This window comes from Aquarana catesbeiana, linkage group LG08, assembly GCF_042186555.1.
Source record: "Aquarana catesbeiana isolate 2022-GZ linkage group LG08, ASM4218655v1, whole genome shotgun sequence".
In the NCBI taxonomy this organism is placed as follows: domain Eukaryota; kingdom Metazoa; phylum Chordata; class Amphibia; order Anura; family Ranidae; genus Aquarana; species Aquarana catesbeiana.
In genome coordinates this window covers 4,948,277-4,971,195 of record NC_133331.1, presented here as the reverse complement: position 1 = coordinate 4,971,195, position 22,919 = coordinate 4,948,277, and the positions used below count along the sequence as shown (strand labels likewise).

The following is a 22,919-nucleotide window of genomic DNA, read 5'->3' as shown; positions in this document are numbered from 1 at the left end:
ACTGTAGCTCCTTGGGCAATAAAGGTGAGGCTTTCCTATCTTGGTAGGGTGAGGGAAATACCAGACACTTGAGAAAGTTGTCCCTGAAGACCAGGGTTTTCATAAGCATGGGATATATCAATGCGATTTAAGCATGTAGGTTCGGCAGCCTAGACCTTATGCATGTGCCGCCAACACCCATTGGCCGCGTCAGTCAAACAGCAGTAGGCCTCGATGACATGTGACTTCTACAAGACATCTGCCCATGTACAGCCACCCCTAGAATGCACTGATACGATTTCCTGCAATCAGTTGACCACAATCACTAGTTCAACAAAAAAAAAAGTCTACAGATCCTTCTAAGCATTCACACAGAGGTCTTCCTTCAACTATCTTTGCCAATAATCCTTTGGCACATTTTACAGTGAGGAAGGTTATGGGTAAATCCACGCACAGGAATGCCCCGTACACACGGTCGGACTTTCCGACGTAAAATGTGCAATGGGAGCTTGTTGTTGGAAATTCCAACCGCGTGTGGGCTCCATCGGACAGTTTCCATCGGAATTTCCGACACACAAAGTTTGAGAGCTGGCTATAAAATATTCCGACAACAAAATCCGATCGCGTAAATTCCAATTGTGTGTACACAATTCCGACGCACAAAGTGGCACGCATGCTCAGAATCAAGCAGAAGAGCCGCACTGGCTATTGAACTTCATTTTTCTCGGCTCGTCGTAACGTGTTGTGCGTCACCGCGTTCTTGACGTTCGGAATTTCCCACCAACTTTGTGCGACCGTGTGTATGCAAGACAAGTTTGAGCCAACATTCGCCGGAAAAAATCCCATGGAGTTTGTTGTCGGAATGTCCGATCAATGTCCGATCGTGTGTACGGGGCATAAGGAAGTACAGAAAAGCTTTAGAATGAACTGCTCCCCCTACAGATATACTATGACCTAGGTGGAGTATACTTCGAATGATTGAAGGAGAGTGTAGGTGTGGCGTTGTTCTAGTTGAAAAAAGCTTATATGTTTAAACCTGATATAGTAATGCTTCTGTGTTGCGCCCTCTGCAGAGTGCAATACAGTAAAACCTTGGTTTGAGAGTAACTTGGTTTGAGAGCGTTTTGCGAGACAAGCAAAATGTTTCAATAAATTTTGCCTTGATATACAAGCGATGTCTTGATATACAAGTAGCGTCATGTCACAACTGGGGTATTCCATTGAGTGAAATTATCAATTATCCTCTCAAAGGCCTCTTTCTCAGTTTGTTGCATCCAGCAGAGGGTGCAACACATTGCATATAATTATAAGGCACTGCACCTTGCGGAGGGGGCATATACTGAATACCAGCACATAAAGCCAGTATATATTCATGTTTTTCCTAATTTTCCTTGTTTTCTCTGAGGTCTTATAGTTTTGCACTCTGCAGAGGGTGTAACACAGAAGCATTACTATATCAGGTTTAAACATATAAGCTTTTTTTCAACTAGAACAGCGCCACACCTACACTGTCCTTCACCCACATTTTGCAATGAGATCTTCACTGTATCGGCACGTTGTCCTCTCCAATCTGCTGACTCCTCTCAGGCGGTGTTTTTGATAAGCTCTCAGTAAGTGTATTTTGTATGAGCTCTGCAATAGAATGTCTCACCTTATCCTTCATATCTTTCCCCATGAAGACGTAGAGTATTGGGTTGATGCAACTATTGAACATGGCCAGAGACTGTGTGAACAGATCTAGGATGCCCACTACATCACTTTGAATGTATATCAGGATTACACCCATTATATGGTAGGGGGCCCAGGTGATGAAAAATGCGACTATGATCCCTAAAGACACCTTGATGATTTTATTACCAATTTCTGTAAATCTTCTATTGTGTAATATAAAAGCCACAGAAATGTAACACGTAGAAATAATTAAGAACGGAATCAGAAAACCAAAAACCATATTGATGTAAGTGGTGAGCTCTGTTATGGGCGATGCAGAATTGCATTCAGTTCTGTTATCAGAAGTGTCAAAATGTTGGTACTGGACTACAGGTAGACACATCACGGAGGACAAGGTCCAAATAGCCAAGCATGTCATCCACGCCGTTCGCACTCCTCTGTGATTTCGGGCCCAAATGGGTTGGACAACCAGAATGCAACGGTCAACACTGATAGCCACCAAGGTGAAGACGCTGGTGAACATGTTCAATGGAACAATGAAGTGTAACATCTTGCAGAGCACGGGACCGTACAGCCAGTCTGGGTAGAAGAACTGCACTATAGTGAATGGGAGAGACAGGCAGCAGATAATATCAGCCACAGCAAGGTTCCAAAACCAAATGGTAGTCATGGTCCACTTCATCTTCACTCCGGTAACCCAAAGCACCAGAGCATTGCCGGGGACACCTACGAGGGTGGTGAAAGATAAGACCACGATCAGAGGCGGCTCTCTAATTAGGCAAATTAGGCTAGTAAATATATGCTCATGGGTGTAAAAGCTGCTTCGTTCCGTCACATCGCTGACTTTGGACATCTTTTTCTCCTGTTAAGACATCAAAAGTTATTGCATCCATGTGGTTATCATCCAATCAGATGTTATCAAATGTAATATAAAGTAAAAGATTATTTCTGGTCATGATGGAGTTCCGTAACTAGTGATGAGCTAAATTTTGGTCTGAGCCGAGAGAGATTGTCACATGACAGGAGGCCCAATTAGCTGCGGCCGTGGAATTGGTCACCCTCACATAACAAGGGAAACAGTCTTTAACATAACAGAAGGGGCGGGGATGCTGGTGACATCATTGACCCATTATGGCCACATGGATGTATATTGTTCATTAGCATTGTCCACAATGATGTCACCAACATGCCTGCCCCTTTGTTATATGCGGGTGTGGGGAATTCCATGACCACAGCTGATTGGCGTGGCAGCCTGCTGTCATGGGACAGTCTCACGTGAGTTCGGGCCAAACTGAGTTCAGTGCAAACCCACGTGAGACTGTCACATGACGGGACGCCAATCAGCTTGTGGGTGGGGCCAGCAGCAGGATACCCAGGTTAAGGAAGCAGATTACACAGAGTCCACGAAGGGTTAACAGTTATAGTATTTAGAAGAATGCAAGTTAAAGGATAACAAGGTTTCGTGCAGAACACAGATGCTAACACTAGTATTGTTACTTATGGCAACAGGTGCAGTATCGCTTGCAGTAACAGGTGCAGTATCGTTTGCAGTAACAGGTGCAGTATCGCTTGTAGTAACAGGTGCAGTATCGTTTGCAGTAACAGGTGCAGTATCGCTGGCAGTAACAGGTGCAGTATTGCACACAGTAACAGGTGCTGTATTGCCCGTAGTAACAGGTGCAGTATTGCCTGCAGTAACAGGTGCTGTATTGCCCGTAGTAACAGGTGCAGTATCGCTAGCAGTAACAGGTGCTGTATTGCCTGCAGTAAAAGGTGCTGTATTGCCTGCACTAACAGGTGCAGTATCGCTGGCAGTAACAGGTGCAGTATTGCCCGCAGTAACAGGTGCAGTATCGCTGGCAGTAACAGGTGCAGTATTGCCCGCAGTAACAGGTGCAGTATCGCTGGCAGTAACAGGTGCAGTATTGCCCGCAGTAACAGGTGCTGTATCGCTGGCAGTAACAGGTGTAGTATTGCCCGTAGTAACAGGTGCAGTATTGCATGCAGTAACAGGTGCAGTATTGCATGCAGTAACAGGTGCAGTATTGCATGCAGTAACAGGTGTAGTATTGCCCGTAGTAACAGGTGCAGTATTGCATGCAGTAACAGGTGCAGTATTGCATGCAGTAACAGGTGCAGTATCGCCCGCAGTAACAGGTACAAGATCTCTCGCAGTAACAGGTGCAGTATTGCTGGCAGTAACAGGTGCAGTATTGCCCGCAGTAACAGGTGCTGTATCGCTGGCAGTAACAGGTGTAGTATTGCCCATAGTAACAGGTGCAGTATTGCCTGCAGTAACAGGTGCAGTGTTGCCCGTAGTAACAGGTGCTGTATTGCCTGCAGTAAAAGGTGCTGTATTGCTTGCAGTAACAGGTGCAGTATCGCTGGCAGTAACAGGTGCAGTATCGCTGGCAGTAACAGGTGCTGTATCGCTGGCAGTAACAGACACCCCCTAGAAAACAATAGACCCCCATGTAAAAATAGATCCCCAGCACCCATCATTGTAGACTCTCCAGCACCCCTTGCCATTACATACATTCAGTGCGTTCCCCCATGTTCCCGCTGAAAAAAAGCCCTGCATCCAGGTCTGTTCTGGAGACCCCAACTAGCTTTCTTGTATGGACTTTGTAGCGGCATCTTTATCATAGGCATGAGCACAGGGTGTGCCAGATGTGCCTGGGCACACCCTAATCACCCAGTGTGGCGCAGATTCCCCTTGTTTAGAATATTTCACCAAAGCTCCCTAATGGGGCCCCTAAAATAAAAAAGAGCGACAATTTAAAAAAAAAAAAAAAAAAGCAATATGTTTTACTTTCTGCTATAACACACCCAATAAAAAAAATTTAAAGAGATCGAATTTCTTCATCTATTTAGGCCAATTTTTATTCTACTACATATTTTTGGTAAAAAAATCCCAATAAGCGTATATTGATTGGTTCGCTCTTTACTAGTAATGGCGGCAATCCGCGACAAGTGACACCAATACAGTGATCATTGCCAAAAATATGCACTGTCACTGTACTAATGACACTGGCAGGGAAGGGGTTAACACCAGGGGCGATCAAAGGGTTAAATGTGTCACTAGAGGGTGCTTGCTAACTCTGTGGGGGGATAGTCTGACTGGGGAAAGACAGAGATCCATGTTCACTGCTTAGCAGGAACACAAGATCTCCATCTTCTCCCTTGTCAGAGCAACGATCTGCCTTGTTTACATCGGCAGATCGCCTTTCTGCCTCTCTCTGGAATGATCGCGGGTGGCCGGCGGACATTGGGTCCGCTGGACCCACTGATTGGCTCCCCCTCTGTTAGGGTTGCCATCTTTTCATTAAGCCAAACCCGAACACTTTAGCGGCGCACGGCAATTTGGGTGCCCCAAGAAGAGCAGTGATGCAGTGCCGTGATGAACAGTAGGTCTGGCCAGAAGGTTGGTCTGCCCCCCAGTATAATCCCCCCAAGGTCAGTCTGTCCCCCAGTCATAGGCGTGCGCACAGGGTGTGCCGGGTGTGCCCAGGCACACCCTAATCCCCCCCATGCGCATTATTGTTATCGCTCTGTGTAGCAACAGGAACATGGGAAAGATCTCCCTCTTACCGGCTCTGCCATAAGAGAAGTGTTTATCCTTTTCTCTTTCACTGTGCCAGCAGGGAGATCAATGTGCCGGGGTCATATATATGTAGATACATACACATGCATGTATGTTTGAGCTTAAGGGTGCACACCCTAATGCATTAGGCTGCGCACACCTATGCCCCCAGTACATTCCCCCCAAGGTCAGTCTGTCCCCCAGTACATTCCCTCCAGGTCAGTCTGTCCCCAGTACATTCCCCCCAAAGTCAGTCTGTCCCCCAGTACATTCCCCCCCAAGGTCAGTCTGTCCCCCAGTACATTCCCCCCAGGTCAGTCTGTCCCCCAGTACATTCCCCCCCAAGGTCAGTCTGTCCCCCAGTACATTCCCCCCAAGGTCAGTCTGTCCCCAGTACATTCCCCCCCAAGGTCAGTCTGTCCCCAGTACATTCCCCCCAAGGTCAGTTATTTCTGAAGAACTTGGATGTTACTTGAATGTTACGGATTACTCCAATGTGCTGAATATTTTCAAGAGGACACTCTACTTTGCTATGCAGGATCAAGTATAGATGGCAGAACTGCGTCCTTTTGAAAGCTATTCCAGTCAGAACTGCCACTGGCTCTTCCACCCAAAGGAAACATCACACACTAGGACCCTGAGCTCAGGTCAGTACTCACAATGTCACAGGATCACCGGTTGCCTCCTTTCAGTATCCACCGGACACTCTTTAGTGAAGGAGAGGTTAATGTACACAGTGCTACAGGATAGCCACTCTTCAATAAGCTCTCCAGACTAGTTCCTTAGGTGAAATTCTTTGATTTGCACCAGAAGAGAATCTTTAGAAGTAGCCCCCCACCACCCTTTCCCCTGCTATGCCACAGCTGGGACCTCAATGAACATGCAGCAAACTCCAGCTGTCTGCCCAGAGGGGCAAAGCCCCTCAGGCTGGGAACTCCTCCAGTAGGACACGATGCTGGCTGCTCCAGGCCTCAGACTATTTATGTGATTTTCAGCCACCTACTGGGCACCCCTCCCCAGGAATTGGCTGAAGTACCATAAATTTGCAGACTGCTCATTTGCCTTTCCAGCCCACTATGTTCTAGAAAAGTCTAGAATGTGGGGGGGAAATAATCAAACCTGCAGCCTGTGGAACATAGAACAGCCCAAAGCAATCAACAACTGCTCCAGAGCCAAAAAGAGAAGAGCCAAAAATAATAACATTTGCCTAGCAACCTAACTAGGAGGGTGCTACAAGTGTAACTGGACTTTAAATGACCCCATAATGGGCCGTGCATATACTGCTATGCATTACAGAAAAGCATAACATGTTTTATGTAGTGCACCCCCTAAGGAGCCGCAAGTAGAATGGGATCCCCCACCCTGTGTAGCCAGGCACACTGAATTTTCGCACTCTCCCAGAGTCAGAAAACAGTCCAGTACTTTGTTTAGTTATTTTATTGTGGGATTAGAATTTGGATGGGGATAGGGGTATTGTGGGATGCCCACTTGACTTCAGAACAACTTCAGGAACAACTTCTCCTCTGTACAGACTATATACACTCCTCACATCCTCCAGCATACTTGCTTGCAGAAGAACCCATCTGAGACACTTTAATAGATCTGACCAGACACTCAGCCAGTTCAAAGCAAAAGCCCTTTACAGGCAGAGACCCCGGGCCCCTTGGTTGTGTAGCAAAGTCCAGTGTCCCCCTTACATCCCTGTGGCGACTGATCCCAGCACCACTTCTTCATGCACTGCCAGCCCACCTAGTTGCAGCTGCCCCTTTCACTAGCCCTCCTAGCTACTTCTTCACAGTCCTCCCAGACCGACACTTTCTGTCTCCACAGTCCTCCCAGACTGACGCTCCCTGTCTCCGCAGTCCTCCCAGACTGCTTTCTCACCAGCCCACCCGGCTGACATCTCAGGAGACCATCTGTACATGCTGATCTTCTCCTGTTGTCCTCTCCTTGCTCCCATTCCTCCAGGAAGGATTTCCTCCATGTGTTGTAAAGGGTCCCACTAGCACCCAAGCCCCAGGCCTGAGGTCACCCCCCCCCAAACTAGAGAACACCCTCAAGGGCCACCAACAGCCTCCTCAGCACTCCTTCTTCATCGTCCACCCGACTACCCCCGCTGGCATAACCCATCAGTCATGAGGTGCCTGCCCCCTGCCAGCCCACTTTGCTGGAGATTGGCTGGGGCTCTTATCAGTACTCCAGGCAGCTCATCCTAGACTCCACCCTCTACTTCTGGAAGCTCTTCCAAGGTTCCAGAGAACACGAGGAGTTACCAGGGGTTCTGCTTGCTGAGCCATCCAGCCTCCGTGAGTCTCTTAGCCCTGACCCAGATTCAACCCAGGCCTGGCTCTCAGCCAGGCCAAATTTTCCTATGCTAAAAACTGTACACACTTGCATACACTAGAGGGTGCAACATTTAAAAGCAGCAAACAATAGATTTACTTATCATTTGCTGCTAAAAACCCCCATTTGTATTCGTCATCATGTACTACTTTCACCCTGCACCACCAAATTATGGAAATCATGCAAAAAGCTGGAGCAACTGCCAGCAAAAGTTGCCAGTTCCAGAGAAAAGTATTTGTACAGATGTGCTCTAGTTATAAAATATTATACAAATATTTAATAAAATGAGATTTACATGAATCATTCTAGTTCCAAAGAAGTTAGTGAAAATATTTTCTCCTCTCTTTAAATAGAAGCCACAAAGGTTGAACCTTACTACAGCCAATTTGTCCCGGTTGTACAATAGTCCTATGGTGGCCATACCAGTTCATGCAAAAATATGTTTAAAAATAAAAAGGTTCAGTTGGGGAATGACCCGTCTGGCATCCTACTCCACCACACTCCCATGCCAATGTAGCACTTTAGGCAATTGTTCCTCACCCATTTACTTTATGCGGCAAAAGTTCTGCTGGAAAGAATCCCCAAAACCCATTATGCGGTCTTTGGTTAGATAAAGTAAACAACATTAGGACCATGTAAGATTTAATGACAGCAGCAAAGTATAGAGATGAACAATTCCATTTGATTTGGTTTTACCGAGTTGGTTTTCAAGCTAATGCTGAATACTGCATGTTGATGGAGACCTAAAAAGACCACTTTGTGGGGTTATTTTATTGCACATGTAGCAAGGTCCCAGGCCTCTTTTGATCTAATGAGAACCTCCAGGGCCAGGGATAGCCGCCCTTTCTTCCTTGATAATGCCTAGTACACACGGGCCGAATGATGGGGGACATCGACCGCTTCAACAGAAACCGTCCGGCATTTGGCCTGTGTGTGTCAATCGGTCCAACAGAAGCTGGTCGTTTGGCCGGCTTCTATTGGATGAGCATACTGGAAAACCAGCAGCCGACCAGCTCCTGATCAGCACTCTCAGCCAATGGTTGAGAGTGCTGATCAAAGTGTTCTGGCGGGGGGGGCTGTCTCCATGTCAAAACATAACAGCTCAGTGGAGGAGTTTGCTATACTAATGTTGGGTCTTTAGTACAGCGGCTCTGAACGGAGCTGTCAGTTTTTTTTTCGTTCAATCTGCTGGGTTGAATGAAAAAAATTATTAGTGTGTGCCAGGCTTAAGTATTCATCACCCATCTTGCAAAATGCCAACAGAATCCCATGGCCCTACTCATCAAGCCAGTGGGCTTGGCCAACTTAGCTGATACAGGTTCACTAGTCTTATAGCATCAGGGGGGATTTGGTGCGCTGGGGGCTTTATGACTATAGCAAAAGCACCTCTGCTGGGGGGGAATTTAAGTGTATAGTCTCCTGGGATAAAGTTCAGGAGACAAGGTGGAAGGGAAGGGTAGAGGAGTCCAAGTTATGGTAGGTCCATGTATCCTGGGTGGTAACCACAGGAAAAGGGGACAGGGGTCCTTTAGCATACTTGAAAGGCAGCCAGCAGTAGAGTAGAAGAAATCTCTGTATGTAAACACAAGAAGAGAGGAGAGTAGCCACTACCCTCCATCAAGCCCAGGACACCAAAAACCACCAGTGCCTTTGGGTCCAAGGAGACCGTGCTCTTCTAGTGCTGCCACAGATCTCTGCAATGATCTGGATGACACACAGCCTAGAATCATCTTCTGTCTAGTGAGTTCATTACTTTGAATAAATCTATTTTCTGTTATATTACTACACTCAGATCGGCGCTGCTCTCCTCTCTTCTAGTCTTGCATGCCAATCACTCTGAGTAGGGTCTTGCCAGCGTAAATCCAACCATGTCTGTTCTATAGACCCCCAACTAGCTTTGTGGCTTCATCTCTATAAAATGCCCCCCCCCCCTCTTATCACATGCACCTTCTCTGTTTAATGAGCCTCACAATATTTTGACAAAGCGTTGGCTGTATAAAGAGATTTGGTGAAGACCTCTGATCCTTGTCTACTCCCTTTACTGTATTGTTTTATCAACCTGGAAAATTAAAATAAAGAATTAAAAAATACACTCAAATTTTTCAAACATTTTTGTATTTATTTCTATATTACACTTTATATTATGTTTATGGAATATCTGAGATAGCTTACAATGAAATTTGTATAAGCCATGACACTCTACAGCAGTGTTTCTCAACTCCAGTCCTCAAGGCGCCCCAACAGGTCATGTTTTCAGGCTTCCCATTATTTTTCACAGATGATTTGATCAGTGTCTCTGCCTTAGTAATTACCACAGCCGTTTCATCTGAGGGAAATCCTGAAAACATGACCTGTTGGGGCGCCTTGAGGACTGGAGTTGAGAAACACTGCTCTACAGAAAAGCAATTTTTGAAAAACAGCCAATGCAGACCAGCCTCAAGCAGTCCAGAAGTAGATTATCTGGTCGGTGTCCGAGGTCTATAATACAATTTTCAAATAATTATTTATAAACTGATTGATTGTTAGATTGGTTACAAAGTATCATTCACAAAAGCCTAGATGTTTGATCTTGTGAATTCCGCTAAAGAGGAAGATCAGTGTTCAGATGGGCTGAACCCCTAATCCAACAAAGACCACGTGACCAAATGGTAATTATTATTATTATTATACAAGATTTATGTGGCGTCAAGAATTGTTTGCACAGCACTTTACAAAACAAAGAGAGACAGTACAGTTACCAAAGATTATAACGGGGGAGGGGGTGGGGGTGGTGGTTGGCTGAGCTGATGGAGAAAGTAAAAGTTCAGTCCTTAGGTGGAGGCCAGGTAAATGTCCCTGAAGATATGCATGTTCAGGGATCACCTAAAGGTGGACAGAGTGGGAGATTGGGGTTGGGAGTTCTAGAACATGGGAGAGGTTTTGCCAGTGGCGGCTGGTGTTTTTTTGAGGGGGGGCAGCAAACAATCCACCCGTCATATCCCCCTTGGGTCATGGGCAGCACATCCCCTCCCCCAGGTCAGTCAGTCAGTTAGTAGTCGGGGCCCTGCGCTTACCCGGGGCAGCGCTCTGAGTGGCAGGTGGTGGGTGGTGAAGGCTTCGTCCTTCCCCTGTGTCTCCTAATGGTGGCCAATCCGATCGGATCTCCTTTCCGGCCAATTGTGTGACGGGTATCAGGACCCGCTTCCTGATTGGCCGGTAGGAGAATCAGTGTTACAATAGCAAATATTTATTCGCTATTGTCACAAAACTGCGCCTGGAGCCCACCCTTTTTTTGAAGCCTATTAGAGCCTCTGTGCTTCAAAAAAAAACCCCAGATTGGAATTCAAGCGTCTGGACGGAGGCATTGATGGGGGGGGGGCGCCCCCTATGGAGGGGCTGCCACTGGGTTATGTAGAAGTCTTGGAGATGAGCATGGGAGAAGATGAAGTTACAGAGAAGGAGGTGTTGGAAGGAGCACAGAAGGTGATATTTTGAGACAAGGTTGGTAATGTAGCTCAGGGCAGAGTAATGGATGGCTTTGTATGTTGTTGTTAGTATTTTGAATTGTATTCTTGGTGGAAGGCAGTGGAGGGATTGGCAGAGAGGGGTGGAGGACACTGAATAGAAGCCAGTGGAGGGATTGGCAGAGAGGGGTGGAGGACACTGAGTGGAAGGCAGTGGAGGGATTGGCAGAGAGGGGTGGAGGACACTGAATAGAAGCCAGTGGAGGGATTGGCAGAGAGGGGTGGAGGACACTGAATAGAAGCCAGTGGAGGGATTGGCAGAGAGGGGTGGAGGACACTGAGTGGAAGGCAGTGGAGGGATTGGCAGAGAGGGGTGGAGGACACTGAATAGAAGCCAGTGGAGGGATTGGCAGTGAGAGAGGTGGAGTCTCCCGATCGGCCAAAGCATTAGGTGATCCTATTGGATGCCTATCGCTTTGGCGGACGAGGAGGCCCCTCGGAGGAAGACTGAGGAGCCGAGCGGTCACAGGAGCCGCAGCCGCTGCTTCCCGCCGAGGAGGAGAGCCGCCGCTTCGCGCCGAAGAGGGGAGCCGCTGAGGGGGAGAGCTACCGAGGAGGAGAGCCCCGTCAATCCAGGAGAGGAGCAGAGCCCTGCCGCACGAGCGGTAATTGCCGCCGGACCGGCCGCGTTGGGGTTAGTGAAGTGACAGCCGAGCCAGGGGATGTGCCTGGCTGCATATAATGGGCACAAGTGGCTGCATATACTAGGCACAAGTGGCTGCATATGATGGGGCACAGTGGCTGCATATGATGGGCACAAGTGACTGCATATGATGGGCACAGTGGCTGCATTTGATAGGCACAGTGCCTGCATTTGATGGGCAAAGTGAGGCTGTAATTGATGGGGGGGGGATTCAGCATTTTTAGTTTGTTTGCGCTGCCCCAAAATTTTGAGCACCAGCCGCCACTGCTGCTTGTACATGTATATTTGCAGAAACATGTTTAGGGCTTATGGAGGAAACAATCAACCAGGATAACCCAACCTGACCAAACGGATCTTGCCACTAGAGCATGGCAGCATGGGTGTTCGACCTGTGGCCCTCCAGCTGTTGCAGAACTACAAGTCCCATGAAGCAATATAAGGCTGACAGGTACAAGTGTGACTCCCAAAGGCAGAGGCATGATGGGACTTGGAGTTTCACAACAGCTGGAGGGCCACAGGTTGAGCACCCATTCCCTAGAGGCAAGGCTGTAATCACTTTCCATTGGACTGTAGCTGACTGAATTGGCTGAAGCTAATTTGCAAAATGTAAAATTTAGGAATTTGCTCTATCTTCTACTGTAGCTCCTTGGGCAATAAAGGTGAGGCTTTCCTATCTTGGTAGGGTGAGGGAAATACCAGACACTTGAGAAAGTTGTCCCTGAAGACCAGGGTTTTCATAAGCATGGGATATATCAATGCGATTTAAGCATGTAGGTTCGGCAGCCTAGACCTTATGCATGTGCCGCCAACACCCATTGGCCGCGTCAGTCAAACAGCAGTAGGCCTCGATGACATGTGACTTGTACAAGACATCTGTCCATGTACAGCCACCCCTAGAATGCACTGATACGATTTCCTGCAATCAGTTGACCACAATCACTAATTCAACAAAAAAAAGTATACAGATCCTTCTAAGCATTCACACAGAGGTCTTCCTTCAATTATCTTTGCCAATCACCCTTTGGCACATTTTACAATGAGGAAGGTCATCTTTCTCGGCTCGTCATAACGTGTTGTACGTCACCGCGTTCTTGATGTTTGGAATTTCTGAACAACTTTGTGCGACCGTGTGTATGCAAGACAAGTTTGAGCCAACATCCGCCGGAAAAAATCCCATGGATTTTGTTGTCGGAATGTCCAATCAATGTCCGATCGTGTGTATGGGGCAGAAGAAAGTACAGAAAAGCTTTAGAATGAACTGCTCCCCCTACAGATCTACTATGACCTAGGTGGAGTATACTTCGAATGATTGAAGGAGAGTGTAGGTGTGGCGCTGTTCTAGTTGAAAAAAGCTTATTTTTCTAGTTGAAAAAAGTTTAAACCTGATATAGTAATGCTTCTGTGTTGCGCCCTCTGCAGAGTGCAATACAGTAAAACCTTGGTTTGAGAGTAACTTTGTTTGAGAGCGTTTTGCGAGACAAGAAAAATATTTCAATAAAGGCGGCACAGTGGTGTAGTGGATAGCACTCTTGCCTAGCAGTAAAAGGTCGCTGGTTCGAATCCCAACTATGACACTACCTGCCTGCAGTTTGCATGTTCTCCCTGTGCCTGCGTGGGTTTCCTCCAGGTACTCCGGTTTCCTCCCACACTACAAAGACATGCTGGTAGGTTAATTGGCTTCTGTCTAAATTGGCCCTAGTATATGAATGTGAGTTAGGGACCTTAGATTGTAAGCTCCTTGAGGGTAGGGACTGATGTGAATGTACAATGTATATGTAAAGTGCTACGTAAATTGACCGCAGTATATAAGTACCTTAAATAATAATAAATAATAATAATAAATTTTGCCTTGATATAAGAGTAGCGTCATGTCACAACCGGAGTATAAAAAAGAAGAGAGGAGCCTCTAAGTGTAGCAATATTGTTACATTCAATGAAGGTACAACATTTAGCAACTTATTGCTACACATAGAGGTGCCTCTCTTCTCTTTTTTACCCTGTAAAAAAAATTGTTTTGATATACAAGTGCTTTGGATTACAAGCATGTCTCTGGAACGAATTATGTTCACAAACCAAGGTTTTACTATAAGACCTCAGAGAAAACAAGGGAAAATTAGGAAAAATATGAATATATACTGGCTTTATGTGCTGGTATTCAGTATATGCCCCCTCTGCAAGGTGCAGTGCCTTATAATTATATTCAATGTGTTGCACCCTCTGCTGGATGCAACAAATTGAGAAAGAGGCCTTTGAGAGGATAATTGATCATTTCACTCAATGGAATAAGCCAGGGTGATGGACACCAAGAGATAAGAGAATATAGCACCTATGAAAGAAATATGCTACAGTGTTACACCCTCTGCACAGTCTCTGAACCAGTGCGGTTACCTTTAAAATGAAACTCCACAATTTACTGCTGAAATATCAAAAGGGAAGTGTAAACTAAACCTTAATTTCAAATTGTTGTTGGTGTTGTACCCTCAGCCAGTCTGGGGTGCAAAGTGATAGTAAAATATTGTTTCAATGTTGCTGTTAGCAAAACATTTTTTTTGTAAATGTGTTGGCTTATTCCACTGAGTGAAATGATCAATTATCCTCTCAAAGGCCTCTTTCTCAGTTTGTTGCATCCAGCAGAGGGTGCAACACATTGAATATAATTATAAGGCACTGCACCTTGCGGAGGGTGCATATACTGAATACCAGCACATAAAGCCAGTATATATTCATGTTTTTCCTAATTTTCCTGTTTTTCTCTGAGGTCTTATAGTTTTGCACTCTGCAGAGGGTGTAACACAGAAGCATTACTATATCAGGTTTAAACATATAAGCTTTTTTTCAACTAGAACAGCGCCACACCTACACTCTCCTTCAACCACATTTTGCAATGAGATCTTCACTGTAGCGGCACGTTGTCCTCTCCAATCTGCTGACTCCTCTCAGGCGGTGTTTTTGATAAGCTCTCAGTAAATGTATTTTGTATGAGCTCTGCAATAGAATGTCTCACCTTATCCTTCATATCTTTCCCCATGAAGACGTAGAGTATTGGGTTGATGCAACTATTGAACTGGGCCAGAGACAGTGTGAACAGATCTAGGATCATCACTACATCACTTTCAATGTATATCAGGATTACACCCATTATATGGAAGGGGGCCCAGGTAATGAAAAATGCGACTATGATCCCTAAAGACACCTTGATGATTTTATTACCAATTTCTGTAAATCTTCTATTGTGTAATATAAAAGCCACAGAAATGTAACAGGCAGAAATAATTAAGAACGGAATCAGAAAACCAAAAACCATATTGATGTAAGTGGTGAGCTCTGTTATGGGCGATGCAGAATAGCATTCAGTTCTGTTATCAGAAGTGTCAAAATGTTGGTACTGGACTACAGGTAGACACATCAAAGAGGACAAGGTCCAAATAGCCAAGCATGTCATCCACGCCATTCGCACTCCTCTGTGATTTCGGGCCCAAATGGGTTGGACAACCAGAATGCAACGGTCAACACTGATAGCCACCAAGGTGAAGACGCTGGTGAACATGTTCAATGGAACAATGAAGTGTAACATCTTGCAGAGCACAGGACCGTACAACCAGTCTGGGTAGAAGAACTGCACTATAGTGAATGGGAGAGACAGGCAGCAGATAAGATCAGCCACAGCAAGGTTCCAAAACCAAATGGTAGTCATGGTCCACTTCATCTTCACTCCGGTAACCCAAAGCACCAGAGCATTTCCGGGGACACCCACGAGGGTGGTGAAAGATAAGACCATGATAGTAAATATATGCTCATGGGTGTAAAAGCTGCTTCGTTCCGTCACATGGCTGACGTTGGACATCTTGTTCTCCTGTAAAGACATCAAAAGTTATTGCATCCATGTGGTTATCATCCAATCAGATGTTATCAAATGTAATATAAAGTAAAAGATTATTTCTGGTCATGATGGAGTTCCGTAACTAGTGATGAGCTAAATTTTGGTCTGAGCCGAGAGAGATTGTCACATGACAGGAGGCCCAATTAGCTGCGGCCGTGGACTTGGTCACCCTCATATAACAAGGGAAACAGTCTTTAACATAACAGAAGGGGCGGGGATGCTGGTGAGATCATTGACCCATTATGGCCACACGGACATATATTGTTCATTAGCATTGTCCACAATGATGTCACCAACATGCCTGCCCCTTTGTTATATGCGGGTGTGGGGAATTCCATGACCACAGCTGATTGGCGTGGCAGCCTGCTGTCATGGGACAGTCTCACGTGAGTTCGGGCCAAACTGAGTTCAGTGCAAACCCACGTGAGACTGTCACATGACGGGAGGCCCAATCAGCTTGTGGGTGGGGCCAGTAGTAGGATACCCAGGTTAAGGAAGCAGCTTACACAGAGTCCACGAAGGGTTAACAGTTATAGTATTTAGAAGAATGCAAGTTAAAGGATAACAAGGTTTCGTGCAGAACACAGATGCTAACGCTAGTATTGTTACTTATGGCAGCAGGTGCAGTATCGTTTGCATTAACAGGTGCAGTATTGCTGGCAGTAACAGGTGCAGTATTGCCTGTAGTGACAGGTGCAGAATTGCCCCTAGTAACAAGTGCAGTATCACATGGTGTAACAGGTGCAGTGTCACACAGAGTAACAGGTGCAGTATCGCTCGCAGTAACAGGTGCAGAATTGCACACAGTAACAGGTGCAGTATCGCTAGCAGTAACAGGTGCAGTATTGCCCGTAGTAACAGGTGCAGTATTGCCCGTAGTAACAGGTGCAGTATCGCTGGCAGTAACAGGTGCAGTATTGCCTGCAGTAACAGGTGCAGTATCGCTAGCAGAAACAGGTGCAGTATTGCCCGTAGTAACAGGTGCAGTATCGCTTGCAGTAACAGGTGCAGTATCGCTAGCAGTAACAGGTGCTGTATTGCCCGTAGTAACAGGTGCAGTATCGCTTGCAGTAACAGGTGCAGTATCGCTCGCAGTAACAGGTGCAGAATTGCACACAGTAACAGGTGCAGTATCGCTAGCAGTAACAGGTGCAGTATTGCCCGTAGTAACAGGTGCAGTATTGCCCGTAGTAACAGGTGCAGTATTGCCCGTAGTAACAGGTGCAGTATCGCTTGCAGTAACAGGTGCAGTATCGTTTGCATTAACAGGTGCAGTATTGCCTGTAGTGACAGGTGCAGAATTGCCCGTAGTAACAGGTGCAGTATCACATGGTGTAACAGGTGCAGTGTCACACAGAGTAACAGGTGCAGTATCGCTCGCAGTAACAGGTGCAGTATTGCACGCAGTAACAGGTGCAGTATCGCTAGCAGTAACAGGTGCAGTATTGCACGCAGTAACAGGTGCAGTATCGCTTGCAGTAACAGGTGCAGTATCGCTGGCAGTAAGAGGTGCAGTATTGCATGCAGTAACAGGTGCAGTATCGTTTGCAGTAACAGGTGCAGTATTGCCTGCAGTAACAGGTGCAGTATCGCTAGCAGTAACAGGTGCAGTATCGCTTGCAGTAACAGGTGCTGTATCGCTGGCAGTAAGAGGTGCAGTATTGCATGCAGTAACAGGTGCAGTATCGTTTGCAGTAACAGGTGCAGTATTGCCTGCAGTAACAGGTGCAGTATCGCTAGCAGTAACAGGTGCAGTATCGCTGGCAGTAAGAGGTGCAGTATTGCATGCAGTAACAGGTGCAGTATCGTTTGCAGTAACAGGTGCAGTATTGCCTGCAGTAACAGGTGCAGTATCGCTAGCAGTAACAGGTGCAGTATCGCTTGCAGTAACAGGTGCAGTATCGCTGGCAGTAAGAGGTGCAGTATTGCATGCAGTAACAGGTGCAGTATCGCTTGCAGTAACAGGTGCAGTATCGCTGGCAGTAAGAGGTGCAGTATTGCCCACAGTAACAGGTACAAGATCTCTCGCAGTAACAGGTGCAGTATCGCTTGCAGTAACAGGTGCAGTATCACTTTCAGGGACAGGCTCAATAACACTTGCGGTAACCGGTATGATTGCCACTTTATACAGGCTCAAGCACAGTTCCCAGCACGGTGCTTTTTCGGTCCTTATTGGCACAGGAGTGATAAGACAATACCACTGGGTCTGTACAGCTGTGCAAGACTGAAGGGGAGCCTGGAGGTTGTAGCACTTCCAAGAAAAATGTCTTCAATTGAAGATCAGATCGATGTGGGCTTTACATGTGTTTACCGTGAATTCACATCGTGCTCCTATTAAAGTGACTCTGTTGATACAATTCTGAATGGCACCCCAATGCACCTACTTCTGAGCACCACATCTTGTTGGAGACCTAAAAAGACCTCCTTGTGGGTTCTTTTATTGTACATAACACATATCATATTCCTTGCAGGTGCCACCATCATCATCCCAACCCACCCACCTACCTTTTTGCCCCCCCCTCCCCATACTCCTTCCTCCACACCCCCCCCCCCCACCCCTGCACACCCCCTTTTCTCACTTTTTGCTCTCCTCTATCTGTTTGCCTGTCCTTATCTACCTTTCCCTTGCTAAGTATTCCTCACCTGTCTCGCAACACCAGTCATACGTCCCTACTCACCGAGCCAATGAACTTGGCCAACTTAGCTGGTACAGGTTCACTAGTCTTATAGCATGCCAACCACCCAGAGAAGGGCCTTTCCAGAGTAAATTCATCCAGGCAAGGCTTTTTTCTTAGAGAATAGGTGCAGGAACTCCCCCCTTTTGAGTCACCCCCTTGTCTCCGCCCCCTACCCACCTACTAGGCATGAGCACAGGGTGTGCCAGATGTGCCTGGGCACACCCTAATCACCCAGTGTGGCGCAGATTCCCCTTGTTTAGAACCCTGATATTTCACCAAAGCTCCCTAATGGGGCCCCTAAAATAAAAAAGAGCGACAATTTTGAAAAAACAAAAGACAATGTGTTTTACTTTCTGCTATAAAACACCCAGTAATGGCGGCAATCAGCGACAAGTGACACCAATACAGTGATCATTGCTAAAACTATGCACTGTCACTGTACTAATGACATTGGCAGGGAGGGAGTTAACACTAGGGGCGATCAAAGGGTTAAATGTGTCACTAGAGGGTGCTTGCTAACTGTGTGGGGGGATGGTCTGACTGGGGAAAGACAGAGATCCATGTTCACTGCTTAGCAGGAACACAAAATCTCCATCCTCTCCCTTGTCAGAACAGCGATCTGCCTTGTTTACATCGGCAGATCGCCGTTCTGCCTCTCTCTGGAATGATCGCGGGTGGCCGGCGGACATCGGGTCCGCTGAACTCACTGATTGGCTCCCCCTCTGTTAGGGTTGCCACATTTTCATTAAGCCAAACCCGAACACTTTAGTGGCACACGGCAATTTGGGTGCCCCAAGAAGAGCAGAGAGGCAGTGCAATGATGAACAGTAGGTCTGGCCAGAAGGTTGGTCTGCCCCCCAGTATAATCCCCCCAAGGTTAGTCTGTCCCCCAGTACATTCCCCCCAAGGTCAGTCTGTGCCCCAGTACATTCCCCCCAAGGTCAGTCTGTCCCCCAGTACATCCCCCCCAAGGTCAGTCTGTGCCCCAGTACATCCCCCCCCAAGGTCAGTCTGTCTCCCAGTACATTCCCCCCAGGTCAATCTGCCCCCCAGTACATTCCCCCGAAGGTCAGTCTGTCCCCCAGTACATTCCACCCCAAGGTCAGTCTGTGCCCCAGTACATTCCCCCCAAGGTCAGTCTGTCCCCCAGTACATTCCCCCCTCAAGGTCAGTCTGTCCCCCCAGTACATTCCCCCCAAGGTCAGTCTGTCCCCCAGTACATTCCCCCCCAAGGTCAGCTTGTCCCCCAGTACATTCCCCCCAAGGTCAGGCTGTCCCCCAGTACATTCCCCCAAGGTCAGTCTGTCCCCCAGTACATTCCCCCCAAGGTCAGTCTGTCCCCCAGTACATTCCCCCCCAAGGTCAGTCTGTCCCCCAGTACATTCCCCCAAGGTCAGTCTGTCCCCCAGTACATTCCCCCAAGGTCAGTCTGTCTCCCAGTACATTCCCCCCAAGGTCAGTCTGTCCCCCAGTACATCCCCCCCAAGGTCAGTCTGTGCCCCAGTACATCCCCCCCCAAGGTCAGTCTGTCTCCCAGTACATTCCCCCCAGGTCAATCTGTCCCCCAGTACATTCCCCCGAAGGTCAGTCTGTCCCCCAGTACATTCCACCCCAAGGTCAGTCTGTGCCCCAGTACATTCCCCCCAAGGTCAGTCTGTCTCCCAGTACATTCCCCCCAAGGTCAGTCTGTCCCCCAGTACATTCCCCCCCCAAGGTCAGTCTGTCCCCCAGTACATTCCCCCCCAAGGTCAGTCTGTCCCCCAGTACATTCCCCCCCAAGGTCAGCTTGTCCCCCAGTACATTCCCCCCAAGGTCAGGCTGTCCCCCAGTACATTCCCCCAAGGTCAGTCTGTCCCCCAGTACATTCCCCCCAAGGTCAGTCTGTCCCCCAGTACATTCCCCCCCAAGGTCAGTCTGTCCCCCAGTACATTCCCCCAAGGTCAGTCTGTCCCCCAGTACATTCCCCCAAGGTCAGTCTGTCTCCCAGTACATTCCCCCCAAGGTCAGTCTGTCCCCCAGTACATTTCCCCAAAGGTCAGTCTGTCCCCCAGTACATTCCCCCCCCAGGTCAGTCTGTCCCCCAGTACATTCCCCCCAAGGTCAGTCTGTCCCCCAGTACATTACCTCCAAGGTTAGTCTGTCCCCCAGTACATTCCCCCCCAAGGTCAGTCTGTCCCCCAGTACATTCCCCCCAGGTCAGTCTGTTCCCCAGATATAGAGGAATTTGCCTCCCTGCCCCCTCCAGGTTATAGAAGACCCCCAGCTAGGATTGTTGGAAGGGGGTGATAAGAGGGGACCCCATCCAGATATAGAGGAATTTGCCTCCCTGCCCCCTTTGGTTATAGAAGACCCCAGCTAGAATTGTTGGAGGGGGGTGATAAGAGGGGACCCCCATCCCGATATAGAGATATTTGCCTCCCTGCCCCCTCCGGTTATAGAAGACCCCCAGCTAGGATTGTTGAAGGGGGGTGATAAGAGGGGACCCCATCCAGATATAGAGGAATTTGCCTCCCTGCTCCCTCCGGTTATAGAAGATCCCCAGCTAGGATTGTTGGAGGGGGGTGATAAGAGGGGACCCCCATCCAGATATAGAGGAATTTGCCTCCCTGCCCACTCCGGTTATAGAAGACCCCCAGCCAGGATTGTTAGAGGGGGGTGATAAGAGGGGACCCCCATCCAGATATACAGGAATCTGCCTCCCTGCCCCTCCAGTTATAGAAGATAACTAGCTAGTAGGATTGAAGGGGTGATAAGGGGGACCCCCATCCAGGAATAGGTGAGGGGTGATAGGAGGGGACCTTTCTAACCCCCCTCTGGTAGAAAGGTAGTGTAGTGAGTGAAGACATTTGGAGAGTTACACACATAGCAGATAAGGAGGAAGAAATCCCCGTACAGCTCCGATGTCTGATGGAGCTCTGGGCTGTCACTGCTGCTTCTACTCCCTGCTCTGTCCCCCGGTGGCAGCGAGGATTCACAGGCTGGCTGAATGGCAGTTGTGACTGGAGGTATACTGCTGTGTCCGGGTTAGAGGAGGACAGAATCCCGGGCACAAGTGTTGAAAACCTGACTGTCCAGGTCAATCCGGTACGGGTGGAAACTCTACCCTCCGTCCAATCAGGGAGCGATCGCACCTCCGGCAGCACGCGTGTGCCCACGCCCCCTAGCAGCTATTGCAGGACGTGACGTACAGGTACGTGATTTCGCTCAACAGAGCCGACCTGCCGCAGTACGTGTACCTTAGGCTGTCGGCAAGTGGTTAATTAACCACCTGCAGACCAATCACAGTAAATATACTGCTAGTGGGCAGCAGGTACAGGCACGTACATGTATGTGACCAGCCTTCTTCTGGGTCCTTGGGGGGCGTGCATGCATGCGCCCCCTGCTGACCCGTGGACACAGCACAAGTTTGGCAGCAGATTTCAACCGATGATTTTGGCTGAAACCTGCTGATTGGCTGTGTCCAATCACACAATTACAAAACTAGAAACAGGGAACAGTGATCTGGCTGTTTCTTCTCCCTGCAAGGCGGGAAGAAAAAACAGCCAGATCAGAAAGTAAAATCAGCACACATTACACATTGTTAGGCACACAGTTATTTCCTAGATTGCCCTTAGATGTTAACCCCTTCCCAGCCAGTGTCATTAGTACAGTGACAGTGTATAGTATTATCACCGATCCCTGTATTAGTGTCGCTAGCGACGTCAGTTAGTGACCCTCCCAGCCAGTGTCTGTTAGCGCCAGATTGCCCGCCACCCAGTCACACAGTCGCTGATCACCGCCTTTACAGTATAGTGTCTATAGCTGCCAAAATTCCATTATGTTATATTATATTTTATATATATATATATATATATATATATATATATATATATATATATATATATATATATATATATATATATATATATTCCAGTTTGTAGATACTAAATATGAGTGGAAATGTAGCGCTAATTTAAGCTGTGTGAAACAGCTATATAGACCAAAATATAAAATATGAGGAAACATGTAAATATACCTATGCAAATTGTGGTTGACACACGAACAAGTCCCAATGAGTGGTAAATCAAGAATGAGTCAATGAAAAAAAAGGGGGAGAGTGGTGTATGCACCACAAATAAAGGGAGGTGTACATCAAGTTGAAGACATCTTCGTGCAGGCAGTCAGGAACACCGGGTGTGATATTAACAGCAGGTGTCACAGAAGAGAAAAAATTAATGTGTACTCTTACCGGAACCAATAGATCTGGATGTCAGGCATGGACAGGAATGGCTTGAAGTATCTTGAGATGGTCAGCAAGAAGACTGGAACAGGCACAGGTATCATCGAGAGTCAGCCCGGAACCAATGGATCTGGATGTCACCGACACCCGATCTAACAAGCATGGACAGGAACGGCTTGAAGTATCTGGAGATGGTCAGCAAGGAGACTGGAACAGGCACAGGTATCATCGAGAGTCAGCCCTGAACCAATGGATCTGGATGTCACCGACACCCGATCTAACAAGCATGGACGGGAACGGCTTGAAGTATCTTGAGATGGTCAGCAAGGAGACTGGAACAGGCACAGGTATCATCGAGAGTCAGCCCTGAACCAATGGATCTGGATGTCACCGACACCCGATCTAACAAGCATGGACAGG

The 22,919-nt window shown here is 47.6% G+C and overlaps 2 protein-coding genes across 2 annotated transcripts; both read right to left on the bottom strand.

Annotated features, from left to right (window-relative positions):
- Positions 1-1,479: 1,479 nt before the first annotated feature.
- LOC141105197 (C3a anaphylatoxin chemotactic receptor-like) lies at positions 1,480-2,503 on the bottom strand. The gene has a single exon (XM_073595086.1). The coding sequence runs from the start codon at positions 2,501-2,503 to the stop codon at positions 1,520-1,522; it is 984 nt and encodes a 327-aa protein (XP_073451187.1). The 3' UTR covers positions 1,480-1,519.
- Positions 2,504-14,556: 12,053 nt separating this feature from the next.
- Positions 14,557-15,587, bottom strand: LOC141105553 (C3a anaphylatoxin chemotactic receptor-like). The gene has a single exon (XM_073595446.1). It carries the CDS (start codon positions 15,585-15,587, stop codon positions 14,616-14,618), a length of 972 nt encoding a protein of 323 aa, XP_073451547.1. The 3' UTR covers positions 14,557-14,615.
- Positions 15,588-22,919: the final 7,332 nt, after the last annotated feature.

Excerpts from the sequence above, each read along its gene's own strand:
- LOC141105197 (XM_073595086.1), bottom strand. The coding sequence starts at position 2,503 with ATGTCCAAAGTCAGCGATGTGACGGAACGAAGCAGCTTTTACACCCAT.
- LOC141105553 (XM_073595446.1), bottom strand. The coding sequence starts at position 15,587 with ATGTCTTTACAGGAGAACAAGATGTCCAACGTCAGCCATGTGACGGAA.